General features: G+C 32.0%; 1 protein-coding gene across 1 annotated transcript in view; it reads right to left on the minus strand.

The window, feature by feature from the left end:
- LOC139494414 (uncharacterized protein PF3D7_1120000-like) overlaps positions 1-21,398 on the minus strand; it is a 78,771-nt gene that overhangs the window by 41,218 nt on the left and 16,155 nt on the right. Inside the window, exons 4-7 of the mRNA XM_071282578.1 lie at positions 20,737-20,799; positions 14,853-14,927; positions 10,950-11,012; positions 10,195-10,257 (exon numbers count right to left, since the gene is read on the minus strand). Of these exons, the coding sequence (XP_071138679.1) occupies positions 10,195-10,257; positions 10,950-11,012; positions 14,853-14,927; positions 20,737-20,799 (264 nt within the window). The remainder of the gene's footprint in view (positions 1-10,194; positions 10,258-10,949; positions 11,013-14,852; positions 14,928-20,736; positions 20,800-21,398) is intronic.

Consider the following 21,398-nt stretch of genomic DNA (forward strand, 5'->3'; position numbering starts at 1 on the left):
ATACGGCTGTTCAAACTCATAAATCCATGGACAAAAAAAATCGGGGTAACAAACTGAAACCGAGGGAAATGCATTAAATATAAGAGGAGAACAACGACACAACGCTAAAATGTAACACACACAGAAACGGACCAAGCATCATACAAAATCCCACGAGAATAACAAATATAACATCAAAACTAAATACATGAATTTGGGATAGACAAGTACCGTGACACGTCTTATCGCAATGTGAATTTACATTCAAAAATAAAAGAAAACAAACGACGCAACGTTAAAATGTAACACACACAGAAACGAACAATAATATAACAATGGCCATATTCCTGACTTGGAACAGGACATTTTTAAAGGAAAAAATGGTGGGCTGAACCTGGTTGTGTGGCATGTTAAACCTCGCACTTAAATGGCAATGTTAAATATAACATTGAAATGACATAATATATGTTTTAGGGAATGTGTTATTTTTATGTATTTATTAATACATCAGTCTGTTTCTGTAAACGCCCTGTATTAAATTTTTTTGTCATATTATTACTATTATATACAGTACATTTGTTTTCATTTGCAGGTGAATACAATACAGAAAATTAAATGAATCACATGGTGTTTTAAATTACAAACACAAAGGAAAAGAAGAACATTACAAGTAATTACAAAATAAAAACATACTTACTGTTGTCTCATCATTTCATACTTTTTAGACCTACAACATTCGTCACAATGGTGTTAAAAAGAAATATCGTTTTTCGGGTATCCGCATTTAATTTGATGATTTTAGGTAAACATATAACATGTAAAAAAAGTGTTCCATGACTAAATTGACATTGCAAAACATATAGCTGTGTAACAATATTTAGGAAATAAACATAACTAGTTGCAGTATAAATGTATGTGGTATGATTGCCAAGTAAAATAAATATCCTACAACGTTCAAATGCAGTAGATGTAAGAAAACGTAATAAAAATGAGATGACCACTAACTGGTAGTTGGCTGTAAAATGTGAATTAAATCAATTGGAAAAACAAATAGCATAATTAATAACTGGGACTTTTAAAAAAAAAAAAAAAAAAAAAAAAATAGGACACACATGAACCAACACAACAACTGAACTTTCATTGCCATGTTATGAAAATAACTTGGAGATATGAAGCTATTACTCGCATCGAAGAGGAAATGATTAATAGTTCATACACAATGGATGTGTTACACCCTTTAAATAAAATACATCTGGTCTTTCGACGGAGCAATATTGCTCTAAAGTATAAGTGTGCTATGTGAAGTATCAACATAGACCAGGACAGAACATTTATTTTCTTTACTATGGAAGATATTATATTGTCAAAAGACATATGTACATATCATATGCTTTCGGTCCAATTTTCTGCTTTTACCATGGAATGTAATTGGTAATTTGGCCAAAAAAAATAAACTTTTGTCTTAATGTCAATAGTCAGAAGATACACTTACATAAATAAAGGCAACAGTAGTATACGGCTGTTCAATCTCATAAATACATGGAAAAAAATTCGGGGTAACAAACTTAAACCGAGGGAAACGCATTAAATATAAGAGGAGAACAACGTCACAACACTAAAATGTAACAGACACAGAAACGGACCAAGCATCATACAAAATCCCACAAGAATAACATCAAAACCAAATACATGAATTTGGGATAGACAAGTACCGTGACACGTCTTATCGCAATGTGAATTTACATTCAAAAATAAAAGAAAACAAACGACGCAACGTTAAAATGTAACACACACAGAAACGAACAATAATATAACAATGGCCATATTCCTGACTTGGAACAGGAAAAAATGGTGGGTTGAACCTGGTTTTGTGGCATGTGAAACCTCGCACTTTAATGGCAATGTTAAATATAACATTGAAATGACATGACATATGTTTTCGGGAATGTATTATTCTTTTGTATTTATTAATACATCAGTCTGTTTCTGTAAACGCCCTGTATTGAAATTTGGTTTTCTTGTCATATTAATACTATTATATACAGTACATTTGTTTCCATTTGCAGCTGAATACAAAACAGAAAATTCAAAGAATCACATGGTGTTTTAAATTACAAACACAAAGGAAAAGAAGAACATTACAAGTAATTACAAATTAAAATCATACTTACTTTTCTCTCATCATTTCATTCATTTCAGACCTACAACATTCGTCACAATTGTGTTTAATAGAAATTTCGTTTTTCAGGTATCTGCATTTAATTTGATGATTTTAGGTAAACATATAAAAACATTTAGAGTAATTACACCTGGTCTCTCGACGGAGCAATATTGCTCTAAAGTATAAGTGTGCTATGTGAAGTATCAACATAGACCAGGACATAACATTTATTTTCTTTACTATGGAAGATATTTTATTGTCAAAAGACATATGTTCATATCATATATTTTCGGTATTGTTTATGTAGTAATCCAACCAATGGTTTATTTTTGAAAACACCCAATATGGATATTATGTTAAATATAGTGTACTTTCAGATTTCTAGGTGAATACATATAGGGAAATACGGTATTTTGCATCATGTCAATTTACATAAACACTTAGAAAAAGAAGAATAAAAGAGCATAATTTGAAACGAACAAATACGTACAGTTCCTGTTCTTGCTTAGATAAATTGGTTTCTGCCTCCACTGTTTTGAATCTTTTTTCATTCTTACAATATTCATTAAAAGTGTTTTATACAGACATATATACCTTAACCTTCCTGTACGTTACAGTATGGATGAGGTATTGTCCACACGTGGTAAAAGTTTAAATGAGATGTCTATTCAATCTTGATTGAGAATATTAAATGATCGTACCCCTGTTGTTGACTATTTTATAGCCTCTTAGAACCTAATGGAAAATATCTTATTTTTTAAAGTGCACAAATGTTTTGGCGAGCTTTCAGACCACTGCCAAATTTTAGTAATGCTAAAAATAGATTGTAAAATTAAGAATAATGTTGATGATAGGAAACAAATCCCCCCCCCCCCCCCCCCCCCCCCAAATCAACTTATATATGGGATGATTCAAATAGAAGTTAATTACAATGTTTTTGATAATATTGATAATTTTTTTTCTGATTTAAATTCTATCATAGCAGAAGCAGATGACATCTCCCTTAAACACTAAAACTCCCAAAAAAGAAAAACCCAAAAAATTTAAATAATATTAGACAACATAAATGGTTTGATATTTCACATACAGGCTTAAGACGACAATTATATTGTAGGGAAAAACTCCTTAAAATATTTTTTGTTATCATCTCCAAAAGTTTTTCAATCCAGATTCTCAAAACCTTTCATAATGTTTGCAATATATATTGAAATGTTTCGATAAGACCCAATTGTTAGGACATCTTATTTTTCACTATTAAAATTGTACAGAAAAACAAGAAAACAGAAAATAAAGTAATTTAGACGAAGTGTAATGGATGAGCTTGACAACCTACATGAAATAACCCTAATAAATACTGGAATTTACTAAAGGATTTATCTAAAGATACAAACAAGTCTACATCTACAGACATTCCATGGTTTGATTACTTCGAAGAGCTAAATAAAAGTAAAATTAATACAACCCATAACAATTTTATTAATCAATTTAAGCAATTGGAAAAGAAAAAAATATTCCCAGAACTTGACTTTCAAATTAATGATAAAGAATTAATTACAGCTATATTAAAGACATGATCCTAAATGAAATGCTAAAATGTAGGCAGTCATTTCTATTAACAAGTTTTAAAAAGTATTTAATAATATTCTTCTAACTGGCTCCTTCCCTACTATGGGGGCAAAAGGATTTATAGTGCCAATATTCAAAAGTGGTTCTACTGATGACCCCTCAACTATTGGGAGTGCACTAGGAAAACTATTCGCAAAAATATTAAACATAAGGCTAGAGAATTCTTTATCAAAGAAATATATATATATGTAAAAAAACAGATAAGTTTTTGAAAGAAAAAAAGAACAATTGACCATATGTTTGTTCTCAAATCATTAATAGAAAAATATACTCAAATGGGTCCTAAACTTCTGTTTTTTTGTTTTGTCGATTTCAAAAAGGCATTTGATACCGTTTGGCATGTTGGTCTCTTGTATAAACTAAGACATTACGACATCAGTGATTAATATTATAATATAATTAAAAGCAGGTATAAAAAAACTAAGTTGAATGTGAGAATTAGCAAATCTCACACGACAGACTCCTCTTCATCTACTATAGGGGTTCGCCAAGGGGGTCATCTCAGCTCTAACCTTTATATTCATTAATGACCTACCTGAAATATTTGATACAACTTGTGACCCAGTTCAACTTGACTCATTTCAGTTGAACTGCTTATTATATGCTGATGATGTAGTTTTCCTGTCTGAAACTGCAGAAGGCTTACAAAAGAGTTTAGATAAGTTATGCCTGTACTGTAAAAAATTGTGATTTTACAAATTAACCTTAATAAAACAAAAGGTTTGGTTTTCAATTGGACAGGAAAAATAAATCACGCATCTTTTAAATTAAATAATTGTCCTATTGATAAAGCTAGACGGTATACATACTTAGGGATAAACTTCAGTACTTCTTGAAGCTTTATAGATGCTAAACATGATCTATATAAAAGGGCTAAAAGCTGTTTTAAAATTTCTAAAATAATTAAAGGTCATAAACCTAAAATTAAAACTACACTTCATATATTTGACCACACAGTACAACTAATTTTAACTTATGGAAGTGAAATTTGAGGTGCTTTAGATTTAAAAATGTTATAAACTGAAAAAGGAGATTGCTATTTTGAATAATTATGTAAAGAACTGCAAACTGAATCAGTTCATTCAAACATCTATAAATAATTTTCACTGGGAGTAGGAAAGAGAAGCACACATATGGCAGTGGTAGGTGAGCATGGGAGATTTTTTTATTTATTGAAGTTATAGTCAATATGCTTTCATACTTATCACGTTTAACAAGTACAGAGGACAAATAATTGTCTGAAGCTCTCCTTGTATCAAAATCCTTATTAAACCATAGTAAGAAAAGTTGGTTTAATTATATGAGTTCATTCGCAAAATACTTAGACATAGATTTATCGCAAGTTTTTAATATAAAATAAACTTGAAAAGATATATTTTCAACAAACTAAAATTAAAGTATGATAAGTTAACATATACCCTCACGACACTTACCAAAGAGGAAATCCTGGATAATCATAGGTATGTTCTTTGTTCCTTTGGAATTTCAACCAAAGATGAAGAACTGGATCTTCCATCACTGTATTGGATACCTAAACTAAACTACATAAGTGTCCTTACAAACAGCGGTATATTGCTGGGTCTTTCAAGTGCTCCACGAAACCTCTATCTAAATTATTGACATCTATTTTATCAGCAATCAACGTTATTGTGAAACTGCCTATTCTAAAGGTGGCGTGAATCAGATGTGGATACTTAAAAATTCCAAAGATCTTTTAGAGTACATACTATCTAACTCTCTTTTATCTTGTAACAGTATTAAAACATTTGACTTTTCTACGCTTTACACAAGTATTCCACATTCCAAACTAAAAGACAAATTGAAAGAGTTGGTATTGCTTTGCTTCATAAAAAATAATGTCAAACGTACAAAAAAGTATCTTGTTTTAAGGAGGAATAAATCCTACTTTGTAGAGGGTCACTCTGATTCAAACAAAAAATTCTCTGAAACTGATATTATCAAGATGCTTGATTTCTTGATTGACAACATATTTGTTACGTTCGGAGGACGAGTTTTTCAACAGACTGTCAGAATTTCAATGGGAACAAACTATGCCTCTCTTCTTGCCGACTTATTTCTTTATTATTATGAGGCTGACTTCATGCAGGAACTTCTTAGGAAAAAGATAAGAAGTAAGCAATATCCTTTAACACTTCTTTCCGCTTATATAGATGATGTTCTTTCACTAAATAATTCAAAATGTGGTGACTATGTGGAACGCCTCTATCCCATTGAACTAGAGATAAAGGATACTGCAGATACAGTTAAGTCGGCTTCATATCTTGACTTTGACAATGAGGCTCGATTGAAATCAAAACTTTACGACAAAAGAGATGATTTCAGCTTTCCAATTGTGAACTTTCTATTTCTAAGAAGCAACATTCCAGCAGCACCTGCATACGAGGTATATATCTCCCAATTAATACGATACTCCCGTGCTTGCATTTCCTATCATTATTTTCTTGATAGAGGGTTGCTGCTCATAAGGAAGCTATTAAACCACGAGTTCCAAATGGTGAAGTTGAAATCATCCCTTCGTAAATTTTACGGACTCCATCACGAGTTGGCTGACCTTTATGGAATAACCGTTTCACAAATGATATCGGATATGTTCCTTACGTCGTAACTTTAATCCCCTTCCCTTTCATGAATATGACCTACCGAATTAGACTTTTTAAGGATTTGATATCACATAAGCAACACGACGGGTGCCACATGTGGAGCAGGATCTGCTTACCCTTCCGGAGCACCTGAGATCACCCCTAGTTTTAGTTGGGTTCATGTTGTTTATTCTTTGGTTTTCTATGTTGTGTCGTGTGTACTATTGTTTGTCTGTTTGTCTTTTTCATTTTTAGCCATGGCGTTGTCAGTTTGTTTTAGATTTATGAGTTTGACTGTCCCTTTGGTATCTTTCGTCCCTCTTTACTACTTTCATATTAAAAAAACATGATTTATGGTGGAAAGACCTTAATTATTCTCTGAACAATTGGTTTTTAATTATTATTATTATTATTTTTACTGTTTTTTTCCGCCAAAATTTGTTCTTGCGATTAATGTTCGTTTCACAATATGTCGCTTTGATATTATTCATATTGTATCGTATAGTTTATGCGCTTTTAAATTTCACCCTGCTAAGCCGAATCATTATCTTTGTAAGAGTTATCTCCCTATTCACTGTTTATCATCTGTATGCATCTCCTTCGTAACCAAAAAAAAAGATAGCGACAAAAATTCTTTTTACAAATTGTTCGTCACATCCTCATGATTTTTTGGTTAATTTGGATCGAAGCGATCCGATGAAATTAGTTAGGAGTTATCTACCTTTACGAAATGAATTTGTCGGTATGTGTTATCAACTAATACTAGAACACACGCGAAATCGCGGGCATATATACAGCATATGAACTGTTATAGGAAGATTTTTTGTAAAATATATTATGTTTGGATAATTCATAAAAGGTATCAAAAGCCCTCCTCCCTTTTCCACAGTGCGATATTTGTTTCCTTTCTGTTATATTCAATTATTTTCGTGTTTCTGGCCTCAGACCACAATTATTCTTCTCCTCTGTTACTATGCATCTTTTGGTAAAAGTCAAATTAAATCAAAAAATTGCACAGCTTCAAACATGAAGTAAATGTAACCGCATATTTATAGACCATAATTAGTCAAATCAAATATACTTCAAGGACAATCCATCAGTGCTTTTTTTTGAAAGCCTTATTAACATGCCAATGGTAGTTATTGAATCTTTTATAAATGACAAAGATCGACTTATGCTTATTTGAAGGGTGGTCCATGATCCCGAAATCCCGAGTTTAACAACATGAAATCAAATTTAAAGAAATCCATATCCCGAAATCCCGAAATCGAAAAATGTATTCCCGGATCCGGGTAAGGATCAATTATCAGATCCCGAGCTTATAAACATCCATCCCGCCGTCCACAAAAAGGTCCTGCCTCCCTCTAATATTTACCCTACTTTCATTTTTGCCAAATCACTACTTTCTCTTTCAACAATAATTTTTTATGTCCAATTGATTGGCTGTATGTTTAATAGTCTGTGCATCCGTGCGTTCGTTCGTTCGTCCGTCAGTCTGTCCCGCTTCAGGTTAAAGCTTTTGGTCAAGGTAGTTTTTGAGAAAGTTGAAGTCCAATCAACTCGAAACTTAGTAAATAAAGTGCCGATGTGGCATCCGTGTATTATGGAAACATTCTTGTTTCCACATGTTTTACTTATTTTAATATATATGCAACAGGTATGACCCCTTAAATAGTAAACATTTTAATGCAAACAGTAGACAGAATACAGAGAGTTTTTATATCTTAAAGTACTATAATCGTAGTTTACAAGTAGATAAACGCGGAATTATAATTGTCCTCTCTAAGGAGTTATAATAGCAGTGGTTCTTGTGATCTAAACACCATGTCATAGCGAGAATGCTCTGATTGGCTTATTTAATTTTCATTTTTGCTATGTTTCATACGATTTTTTATACTTGTGCCTGTTTCAAACCGGAAGTCTTATGTCTGACTAAAAGTCAGTCTGATGACGGAATCAATATCCGGATTCCTTTTTTTGTCGTTTTCTCCAAAAATAACTCAATCTGAATAATCCGAAGAATGAATGACAAATGCGACTATGCATGTAACCTATAGAACTTAGTGGCATGATGATTAATTTATCGTGGAAGGAAGAGAAGCGACACACAAAATGAGGTCTTCTTATTTCATAGTATAGAAATCGTTAACCGTATAACCCTGGAATGTTTTTGTTTGAGATCAGTAAGTCAACTTAGAAAAATGAGGTCAAGGTCAAAGGTCAAGGTCAAGTTCTAAATTTTGACTATTCCATGTTTTTGCATTTTATCCAACACTTTTAAAGATATACATTAAAGAACAAGTGCAAAATGATTGCTTTATGGTAATGAAGATATGTTACATCTGGTCTGATACAATTTAATGGCATCTTATAGGAGTTAGTGCCCCTGAAAGGTCGAATTATAAGGTTAATTGATTATTACTTCAACTTGGGTCATTATAAAGCCATATGACCTCTCAACAAAAAGGTTAGGTGGCATATGACCTTGAAAAATTACAACCGCAAATGACCTTTAAGAAAACCGGAAGTACATATTTTTGCATTTTTTTCATGTAAAAGTACTCGGAATCAATATAGTTTATGATATAGATACATTAACTTATCAGATTAAAAATAACTTCCGATCAACTGGAAGTGGCCAATTATCTCCAGTTGTACACATAAAAGTATATAGAAACTATATATTTTTGGAATCAGAGTATAATAAGCTATCATTTGATACCAGAAGTAACATTTCCTTTACCGGAAGTAGCATATTATCTCCTTTAGTTCACTTTAAAGCATATCAAAACCTTTTATTTATAGCATCAGTTTGAGAAACTAGCTCCTTTTCACAATTTCTTAGATGTGTTAAGACCTTCAATTGTTCTCTGAACAATTAGTTTCTAATTTTAATTGTTAAGCATGTTTACATAATTATATTCAGATTAAGATTTTTATTATAGTCTCACCCCTTCTATAACATTATACATTTCAATATACATATAAAACATTATGTTTATTAACATTAAATATTGGAAAATATATAAAAAACATATTGTATATAAAACTAACCACCAGTTAAATATCGATAACGCTCGGAGTGGATTAATGATAGATACACGAGGATGCTGTTATGCTTGAGATTTACCTACATAAAGGCGGACACTTTAAAGTTTAAAAGGACTTAACATCAGTTTGATTCCGTTCAACGGGGGCGTGGCTAATTAATTTGACGCAGTTTAACCATGTCTCAAATTATCTTGAATTACCGCAAGGGAATTTACTTGGCTGTTATTAAAATGATTAGATATGGAGTGAAATGCATTAAAAATAATTTTACATTTTTGTCAATCTTTATTCACTTTTCATTAATCTTTTTCAAATGCCGGTAAGGCGTTTTTTTCCATTCTAATTTGAGTTACTAGTGGATTAAGTCATTGTATCTTAGAAAAGGAGGTAGTTTCTTATTGAATATAAGACGAATTGAAGCTTTGAAATACAAATTAAATACACAAGTACATAAGACGAGCTGGTGTGATCTACAGTACAATCGTTTATTTGGAGTGTCGATACGGAGACAAGGTAACACATTCATGTTTGTCACTATGTAAGATGATTGAAACCTTAGCAAAGATTTTATAAACCAAATCAACGGTCTGTTTGTGAGGACGTCTATTATGAATATTCGGCTTCTTGTCTTATCAATATTATGTTAAATCGAATGATTTTGTTTACATTTATAGGTGAAACATTTCGGAAAATAGGATGTTTTTCATCATGTCTGAATTAAAACATACGAAGAAAAAAATGAACCAAAAAATCAAAATAAAACAAACACCAACTTACAGTTCTTGTTGTCGCTTAAACTTTGAGTTTTCCTCTACTAATGTTTTGATCCTTCTTTCAGATCTACAACATACATGTACATAACAAATGTGTTAAAGAGTTATGCCTTTTCTCCGACATCCTCACTTAGTTTCATGTACCCAATGTACATGTAGTTGTATGAACAATCAGTATAGATAAAACATAAGAAAATGTGGCATGCTTGCCAAATGAGACGATATTCATGCAATGCTCAAATGAAGAAAAAAGCAATTGTGTGCAACCGTTACAACAATCAGAAAACCCGTACCGAATTATTGACTATAAAAGACCCCAACATTAAAATATGAAACAATTTTAATTAAGAAAACTAACGTGCTAATTTACAACAAATGTTTTACAAAGGAGCATAATCGATCTAAAGTATAATGGTGATATTTTAAGAGAATATAATGAATATACATACATGTAACATGTGTAACATGAAACCAAAATATTTTTTTCAAAAATGGTAGGTCAGTGAAAATGTCGTACACGTTCACAAAAGTTTAGGAGTTTGATTGTAAAACGAAACAAAAATGGTCATTCATGTTGTGTAAACCAATAAATCGGTTGGTATATTGAAGACGAATATTTCTCATGTGTAAGATAGTTATTTTAATAATCTGTATTGACATGTCATTATATATATTTTGGAACATTTGTAAAACGTCTCAATAAATAAAATAAAACCTCGAAAGAAAGAAAGAACAAAAAAGAAACAAACCAAAACTTACTGTTCTAGCTTTTGCTTTATAGTTGTGTTTTCTTCTGTCACAGCCTTGATTCTTTTTTCTGAACTAAAACATTCATTGCAAATATGTAAAACAAAAGTATGTATTCATTGACACAAATGTTCAACCCACACATTTAATTTATTCAAAAATGTATACAAGGAATATATATATATGTTATGCCAACGGAAGGAAATCATATCTTTGGATTAAATGCTGTTTTTATATATTTTTTTGTAAAATGGCATTTACATGAACTATTGTTAACAAATAATGAATGTATAAATATCGGGACACTTCGTTTAGCAATTTCACACTCGGCAAAACAGTCATTTTAGGTAATATGTCACATTCGGTTCTTTGCTGACAGACGACGTAGATGCTTTTAGTTTGTTTAAACACAGACAAATCGTAGATAGGTGTTTATCAAATGTACGGAGTGTCATGTTTCATCATTCCTCGGTATATTCCTGTTGGAGCAAGCTCTGCATAAAGAGAACACTCTTGTTTGTGATATCTGTATTGTGTAAAATTTAACAATTACTAATTAACGGTAATGTGTTGGTTCAGGTTGGAGTGTGAATATATGCTTACTGTTCACCTAATGGTTAACATGTTACTTAACGTGTACACATATGCTACAAAGAACTAGATCACCATGTCAATAACAATTATATGATGCATGTAGATACTTAATATAAATATCAGATATATATATAAACAAAAATATGACATTAGTAATTTTAAAATTGAGAATGATTGATTGATTGATTGTTGGTTGCTTAACGTCCAGTGGCAAAAATTTCATGCATATTCAGGACGAGAACAATAAATACAATAGGTAGGTTGATACGATAGAGGCCATCTGGGATGATGGTCGGGAAAATTTGTACTGCCACTGGAAAATGAGGGTATTTTGGATAGGGACAGAAATTTTGCCTTGCAACATGCCACCTACGGACCCCCCAAAAGAGTTGTTGCAAGGGTTCTTAACGTGCAAAGAGCGTGGCACTCTCTTTACACGAGGCATCGGATTTAACGCCCCCCTTCTGACCGGACGTGACTGCGAACTTGATACATCCCGCACAGCCAAACGGACGCCCCACTTCGACAAGCGTTTTACTGCCGGTCGGGAGAAGATCAAGTGACCATATTTCTATACCCCAGTCACCCTTGGGGTAAAATTGAGAATGGAAATGGGGAATGTGTCAAAGAGACAACAACCCGACCATAGAAAAAAAAACAACAGCTGAAGGTCACCAACAGGTCTTCAATGTAGACAAATTGTACACAAGAAACTAAAATTAAAATAATACAAGACTACAAAGGCCAGAGGCTCCTGACTTGGGACAGGCGCAAAAATGCGGCGGGGTTAAACATGTTTGTGAGATCTCAACATTCCCCTATACCTCTATCCAATGTAGAAAAGTAAACGCATAACAATACGCACATTTAAAATTCATTTCAAGAGAAGTCTGAGTCTGATGTCAGAAGAAGTAACCAAAGAAAATAAACAAAATGAAAATAATACATAAATAACAACAGACTACTAACAGTTAACTGACATGTCAGCTCCAGACTTCAATTAAACTGATTGAAAGATTATGACTTCATCATATGAATATCAGGCACAATCCTTAACGTTAGGTGTTTAGTATCATACCATCATAACATATATGAGAAGAACATAACTTGTGTCATGCCAACAACTGGTGTTTGCATAAATGTGTTTAGTTCCGATGCAAAGACCCTATAAGTGAATCAATATTTACGCCAAAATATGCAATCTTTTATGACCTGACAACAGTATCGTAACTTTATCTCTTCTTTATAGGTCTATTTAAAGGTTTTGTTATTTTCTGAGGTGAATTCTGACATTTTTGTGCTTTACAAAGAATATTTCAAAAAAAAATTAGATGTGAAATACCTGAACGTATAGGAAGTCTGCATGTTGAGCTATATTTACGAATGATGTCCTTATACCGATGGTAAAATTTAGTAAATGTTTTGACTAGTTTCTGATATCGAAAACCCTAGTGTAGTAATTTTTCAGTAATACATAAATTTCTCTCGTTAAAATATAAAACATTGTTACATTCACGAGCGAATCGTACAAGTTGATATATATAAACACCGTAAGATGGTGACAAGGGAACGTCACCATCTAAAAATGGATAATTAACGATAGGATATGAAAAAACATCTCTTTTATCATAAATTTTAGTATTAATCTTTCTGTTAGTTATATAGATATCAAGTTCGAGAAAAGGGCAGTGGTCATTGTTAGTATTAGCTTTATGTAAAGTAAGTTCAAAAGAATAAATTTCTTTAGTATACATACTGAAGTCGTCATAATCGAGAGCAAAAATATCAGCCAAATATCTAAAAGTATTATTAAATCTGTTTATCAGATGTTGTATCGATGGGTCTTTGCTGATTTTTGTCATAAATTGTAACTCATAGCAATAGAAAAACAGGTCCGCAATAAGTGGTGCACAGTTAGTCCCCATTGGAATTCCGATTACCTGACGATATACGGAATCTCCAAAGCGAACAAGAATGTTATCTAGTAAAAATTCAAGGGCATATATAGTGTCAAAGCATGTCCAATTGACATAGTTTTTTTTTGTTTATTGTTACTGAAAAATTACCTAAAAGAGTTTGAACATATATTTTCACATTCTGACTTTTTAAATGCCCATATAATTAGGTGTGTGATTTTTTTTCTTAATGAGAATGTGAGGCAATGTGGGATACAGGGTAGAAAAATCAAAACTTTGAACAGATTCAAAATCACCAATATAAGCATGCAATTTATCAAGTACTTCCAACGAGTTCTTGACACTCCAAAAGTAATTAATTCCACTATTTTCGAAGGCCTTAATTGAACAATTTATTATCAGGTTTTTGATTGTACCAAGTGTTCTGGTAAGAAGAATAGACACTTTATTAGTGGAACAATGGCTTGAAGACTAAATAAATCTATATTTGTAAGGTGTTTTGTGTAGCTACGGAAGCCAATACATAGTTGGGACTTTCATTGTATTTAATTCTGCTTGTACAGCGGTAGCTAAAAGTTTATGTTTGTTACAGATGTCGTTTTCTGAAAATGGAGTCAGTTGGAATGTTAGTGAATTGGTAATTTCTTTTTCATAACCTCAATGTAAAATTTACGTCAAACAATAATAAAATTATTAGCAGCTTTATCGGCCTGGACAAAGACAACTTAATGGCTAGTTCTTTTAGTTTATGTTTGATACGAGAAATAGGTTTATTGTGGTTAATGTTGATAGTAAAATGTTCTTCAAAATGTTGAATACGTATATCAACTAGGTTCATTACTGAATTAAAAAAAGAGTCCAAAGATTTTTTGTCAACTTTTCCCCGTTTAAACCATTTCAAACAGTAAGTACGGAGTGAGTCGTGGATAATATTACGACACTCATTCCAATTAATAATTGACGGTGAGACGATATTTAGGTGGTTTACTGAGGAATGATTTTAACTCTCGGTCTTGAACGACGTTAAGATCTCCTGTTATAACATGGGAAATGGGTCCATACATGTATTCGAAATACTACAATTACATGAAGTAGGTGTATTTTCACTGATATTAACATCTTTACACAATTGGTTATAATTAAACACAAATTTCCGGGTAGATTTCTTGTAAGTATAACAAATAAAAGGGAGCTCAGTATTGTCAAAATATCAAGGAATTTGTTCTTTAACAGAATGGTTGTTAAATATACCGTCAATATTTACAAAATCAAAACCTTTATTGACATAATTTGTTTTAATAAAATGTTTTTTATGATTTTCATTTGACATAGATATCCTGAATATTTCTGTGTTATTGAGTAATGTGTTGATCGTATGTTCAGACGAAACATATGTAATTCATACCTTTCATGCAGAGCAACAAGCTGAAGTTTATTATCTGTAATTTGTTCTTTTAGTTCAGTAGTTCTTCCGTAGTCACTGAATAACAAAAGGAATCAATTATGTATCAAATAATACAAAGACGCAGACGTTCTGCTTAAATTTGTGTTAATCATTTGTTGTGGCTGCATTGGTTTCTTAATGTCTTTGTTCATTTTAATAAAACATTTTTAAATATGTTTTACAGGTTTATTTCATAGATAATAAGCCTCGTTTTTTTTATTATTTAGCATCTAAAACTTACACGGTTATTGAAATATTCACTGATTTTGATTTTACTAGATGATGTAGATAGTCAAAAAACCAAGTATCAGTTGATAAAAATAAAAAAAAACTATTTGTTGATTACTTCTTTCAAACCCATTTTTCTAACGTCAGTCTATTCTTACAGTAGATTTTATTTCGAGAAACCACTGTAGACTGTATTATCTAACGAGAATTAACTTATTATATAATAAGTTTACACTTTAAGCTGTGATCTCTTATCTTCTCAAGACCGAGCTGACTAAGAAGGGTTCGAACTCGCGCGTGTTCAATCGTGAATTAAGAGTCTTCAGTCTATACATGATACACAACCCTACAAAGAGTGCTGATATAAATAATTATTTTATTTATAACCTACAAGCGCTCGATTTTAATTTTTCGATTTTCAGTACATTTTAATAAGTTGTCAGTAAAACTTTCATAGTAAAAAACCAGGCAGAAACAAAATCATTGCCATTTTATAAAAATCAAATATATAATACCTCTAAGATTAAAACAATATTTTGGTCTAAAAATAATTCGGGTACAATGTTTTGAACTTCATACTGTAAATATTAACGTTACGACTTTCTTTACCAAGGACTAGTTTATCACGGCTTTAAACAGCTTGATTATAAATTGATAAATCAACATTATTATACATCAGTAGCAAAATCAATTCTGCTTGGGATTCGGATATGAGTAAAACAGATAAAACTAGTTATTAACTGGTGGACAATGGAGGCAAAATGTCATAACGCTTAGATAACTTAATCTGATATCACCCCCAGTTAATAGTGGGATTTTTGTTGCCCTGTCTTTAGTTTTCTTTGTTGTGACATGTATACTATTGGTTGTCTGTTTGTCTTTTTTTACATTCAACCATGGCGTTGTCTGTTAATTTTCGATCTATGAGTTTTACTGTCCTTCTGTTGTATCTCGCCCCTCTTTTAAGCAAACTTGACAGAAGCTTTTTTAAACGGTAGGTATTTAGCAAAGATGCTCATCTTTCATATTTTGTATACTACAACTTTAAAATAGTGGCAAGCGCGTAAACAATTGCATACAATGACAAGTGCTTAATACTTTAACTATATAAATTCTATATGTTCTAAATTTCGGTATTTAAAATTGTTAAACTGATCAAACTAAGATGGATAAATTATGTATATTAATATGACTGTTCAAACAAATCTAAAAATACAAACATCAATACAACTTCAATAATTTGTAATGATTTAACATTAAAAGAAATATGCGTTTTGCCTGTTCCGACTCAGGAGCCTCTAGTCTTTGTTAGTTCAGTATGATTTTAATTTTAGTTTCTTTTATATAATTTGGAGTTAAGTATGACGACCGTTATCACTGAACTAGTGAATATTTTTTTTCATGTCCAGCTGAAGCACGCTTCCAGCTGCGTAAATGTTTCGCTGCATTGAAGACCCATTGGTAGCCTCCGACTGTAATCTGCTCCTTGGTTGGGGTTTTGGCTCTTTCACACATTCCCAATTTCCATTATCATGTTTATTTATCAAATGATATTTGGAGTTAAAAAGGGAAGCTACACTCAATCAAACTGATGTATGAAACATTGTCAAATATCTCAATAGAGATGTGAGCCGTATGGAAATAATATTTCCAACTATTAAAGAATAAAAACAAAATACGTAATTATATTTGAGAAATAACGTTAATTTTAATGTGAAAACAGACAGTCGTTGTACTAGAAATGAGTAAAGTTAGAGAATCGATAAGAAGTACTGGATTCGGAAATCTCTTTGATTATCGTTTACAACTTCTTATCAATTCTCTGACACTTTTAACAACCATAGATTAAGAACGCATTTCTTTTTTCCCCTGACATAACAAGAACAAAATAAACCTAGCCATTAACGGTAAATATTATAAATCTTTAAATGTTTTCAAACATTCAAACATAGTTCAAGATCACAAGCGATACACAAAAGCTAAAATTGTGCTTTGTAAAATTCAGACTTTTACATAACTATCATGTATTGGTAAACGACAACATATTGTGTGGACTACACTGTTTCAACCCTTTCATAATGTCGGTGTTGCTTAAAACATCATCAGATGTGAAGACTTACCCCGATTTAACCCCGCCACATTATTTATGTATGTGGCTGTCCCAAGTCAGGAGCCTGTAATTCAGTGGTGTGGTTTGTTTGTGTGTTATATATTTGTTTTGCGTTATTTTTTTTATAATTAAGGCCGTTAGTTTTCTCGTTTGAATTGTTTTAAATTGTCATATCGGAGCCTTTTATAGCTGACTACGCTGTAGGGGCTTTGCTCATTGTTGAAGGCCGTACGGTGATCTTTAGTTGTTAATATCTGTGTCATTTTGGTCTTTTTTTGGAACAGTTGTCTCATTGGCAATCATACCACATCTTACTTTATAAAAGCAACACTAGGAAAGAAGAAAATAATGTTTGTACCGCCAACAGAGAACAACAAAGCAACAGTAGTTTATTGATGTTCAAGTATCAAAAAATTACAAGCAAGGGTATACTTTGACTGACTAAATTATATGAATCAATTATGTGTCAAACAGTTTTAACAAATTAACGGTACCAATTTTCTTGCACCATGTGCGCATTTCGACAATACATGTCTCTTCAGTGATGCTCGTGGCCAAAATATTTGAAATCCAAAGCTTATATAAAAGATGAAGAGCTATAATTTAAAAGGTCCAAAAGGTATAGCCAAATCCGTGAAAGGAATCAGAGCTTTGCATAAGGGAGATATATTCCTAAATTTATAATAATTTCTAATATTTTGTTACAGCAAATTTTAATAACACAAAAAATCCGTATTTTCATGCCAGTACCGAAGTACTGGCTACTGGGCTGGTGATACCCTCGGAGTAAAAGGCATTTCCCTTCCAAAACATTTATTGATTAATTCATTGTTTGATTGGCTGGATGCTTTTGTGATGGGCTGTTTCTGTGTTTGGTTGATTAAATGATTTAAAAAAGAGACTGCATGACATTCCCTTTATACAAAGCAGTTGACTAAACGTCCATATTATGCTCGAATGTGACTGCGTATTCATACATTCCGCACAGCAAAACATCAGGTTTCCTATCAAACATTAATCCTAGCATCTTTTATTTTTTAAATTTCCTTATTTTTTATGCAACCTCTGACGTCATGTTTTATTTTTGTGTTGTCTTTGGATTTTTCATTATGTACATTTCTCTTCCTATTCGAGCTCCGGTTTTACTTTTCAAGCACTTTCAAATCACCCATAAAGTTGAAAATGGTAATGGGTTATGTATCCAATAAAAGGAAACGAAAGATACAAGAGGGACAGTCTAACTCATCAATCGAACAATAAACTGACAACGCCATGGCTAAAAATGAAAAGAACAAACAGACAAACAATAGTACACGTGACACAATATAGAAAACTGAAGATTAAACCACACGAATCCCACCAAAAACTTGGGGTGATCTCAGGTGCTCCGCAAGAGAAGCAGATCCTGCTACACATGTGGCACCCGTCATGTTGCCAATGCGATAACAAATCCGGTAAATAGTCTAATTCGGTAGGTCAAATTTATGAAAAGGAAGTGGATTGTAGTTACGACGTAAGGAACATATCCAATATCATTTGTGAAACGGTTATTCCATAACGGACAACCAACTCGTGATGGCGTCCGTAAAAGTTACGAAGAGATGATTTCAACTTCACCATTTGGAATTCTTGATTTAATAGCTTCCCTATGAGCAACAACCCTCTATCAAGAAAATCATGATAAGAAATGCAAGCAAAACAAGTACAATATTGAAGAGCATTGAGGATCCAAAATTTCAAAAAGTTGTGCCAAATACGGCTATGGAAATCTATGCCTGGAATAAGAAAATTCTTAGTTTTTCGAAAAATTTAAACTTTTGTTAACAGGAAATTTATAAAAAAAAAATGACCACATTATTGATATTCATGTCAACACCGAAGTGTTGACTACTGGACTGGTGATACCCTCGGGGACGAAACGTCCACCAGCAGTGGCATCGACCCAGTGGTGTAAATATTTATCAAAGGTACCAGGATTATAATATAGTACGCCAGACGCGCGTTTCGTCCACATAACACTCTAAAATCGGAAATATATTTATTTAATGTATATCAGATTTTTGAAAGACTGATTCTCTTTCAGAAGTTTATTCGTTTTAAATAAGATTGAATTTATATGTTGTTTGGAGTAAAATAAACGGGACAGAATCCAAAATTCAGTTCAATATATTTGTGATCCCTCAAGTACAAACAAAATTAGGGGAACCTTGTTTGAATTCTTGTTTGATGTATTGAATGATTGATTAATAAATGTAGAAAAAGAAGATGTGGTATGATTACCAATGAGAAAACACTCCACAAGAGACCAAAATGACACAGAAATTAACAGCTATAGGTCACCATACGGCCTCTCATTACTTCAACTAAGAGCAAAGCCCATACTGCACAGTCAGTTTTAGAAGACCCCGAAATTACAAAATCAAAACAATCCAAACGACTAAAAAACCAAGAGCTCAATAAATGTACAAAAAATTAACAAATATCAAATAGGTATTACATAAACAAACGACAACCACATCTTTGTGGTTCCTGGCTTAGGCAAGACACATACATACAGAATGTGGCAGGATTAAACCTGTCAGCTTGTTCATTTGTATACTTTAGGAATATCGACTCATTTATGAAATGATTCAAACCATTTTTACAAAACAAATTAAAAGAAATCAAACATTTGAGACCTGTTGTGTTGTCCAAAGAACATAAACAAACTTGAACACAGTTCGTAAAACACAAGGAAAGAGGCAAAACGATGTTTCCTGTCAACTGCAATGAATACTAAGGCGAAAGTAGTTTTTCAATGTTTAAATATCATAAATCAAATAAGAAGACAATACAAAATTACAAGAAAAAAGTGGATTCACATTAACCACAAATTAAACAAATATTCTTAACATTTTATAACTAACAATCCTTGATTTTTGGCAACGTAATAGATTCAAACGATTTAGGGCATCGTCTATCTTTTTTTATTATTGAAACTCTTATATTTGAATGCGAGGTGTTTCTCACTTTGTGTTTTTTTGAAAAGCTACATTTTTTGTCTGCAAACAAACATAATCAGTATCTAGAAACTACGTCATACAATAACGTAATAATGATTCAGTCAGTGCATTTTAGAAAAGGAGGTCGTTCCTTGTTGGAAATAAGAACATTTGATGCTTTGGAATACAAATGAAATACACGAGTTCATGAGACGATCTACAGTATAATGGTTATATGTGAAGTGTCGGCACGGAGACAAGGTCAAACATTCCTGTTTGTCACTATGTTAGATCATTGAACACTAAGCACAGATTTTATAAATCAAAATCAACGGTCTGTTTGTGAGGACGTCTATTGTTAATATTCGGTTTCTTGTCTTAATAATATCATGTTGAATTGAATGATTTTGTTTACATTTATAAGTGAAACATTTTGGAAAATAGAATGTTTTTCATTATGTCTCAATTCAAACATACGAAAAAAAGGATGAACAAAGAACCCAAAATAAAACAAACACCAACTTACAGTTCTTGTTGTCGCTTAAACTTTGAGTTTTCCTCTACTAATGTTCTGATCCTTCTTTCAGATCTACAAAATACATAACAAATATTTATAGAGTTATATCATTTCTCCGACATCCTCACTTAGGTTCATGTGCCCAATGTACATGTAGTTGTATGAACAATCAGTTGAGATGTAATACAAATTGAAGTCTTGTTCTAATTGAAGTTGGAATTTTGGATCCTCAATGCTCTTCAACTTTGTAATTGTTTGGCTTTATAAATATTTTGATGTGAGCGTCACTGATGAGTCTTATGTAGACGAAACGCGCGTCTGGCATACTAAATTATAATCCTAGTACCTTTGATAACTAACCAATTAAAACATAAGAAAATGTGGCATGCTAGCCAAATAAGACGATATTCCTGCAATGCTTAAACGAGGAATAAGTTAGCAATTGTGTGCAACCGTAACAACAATCAGAAAACCCGTACCGAATTACTGACTATAAAAAAAATGACATTTAAATATTAAACAATTTTAATAAAGAAAACTAACGTGCTTATTTGCAACAAATGATTTACAAAAAAGCATAATTGATATTAAGTATAATGGTGCTATTTAAAGGGAATACTAGTATAATGAATATACATGTAACATGAAACCAAAATATGTGTTTCCTAAAA

The sequence above is a fragment of the Mytilus edulis genome, chromosome 11 (genome assembly GCF_963676685.1).
Source record: "Mytilus edulis chromosome 11, xbMytEdul2.2, whole genome shotgun sequence".
Lineage (NCBI taxonomy): Eukaryota > Metazoa > Mollusca > Bivalvia > Mytilida > Mytilidae > Mytilus > Mytilus edulis.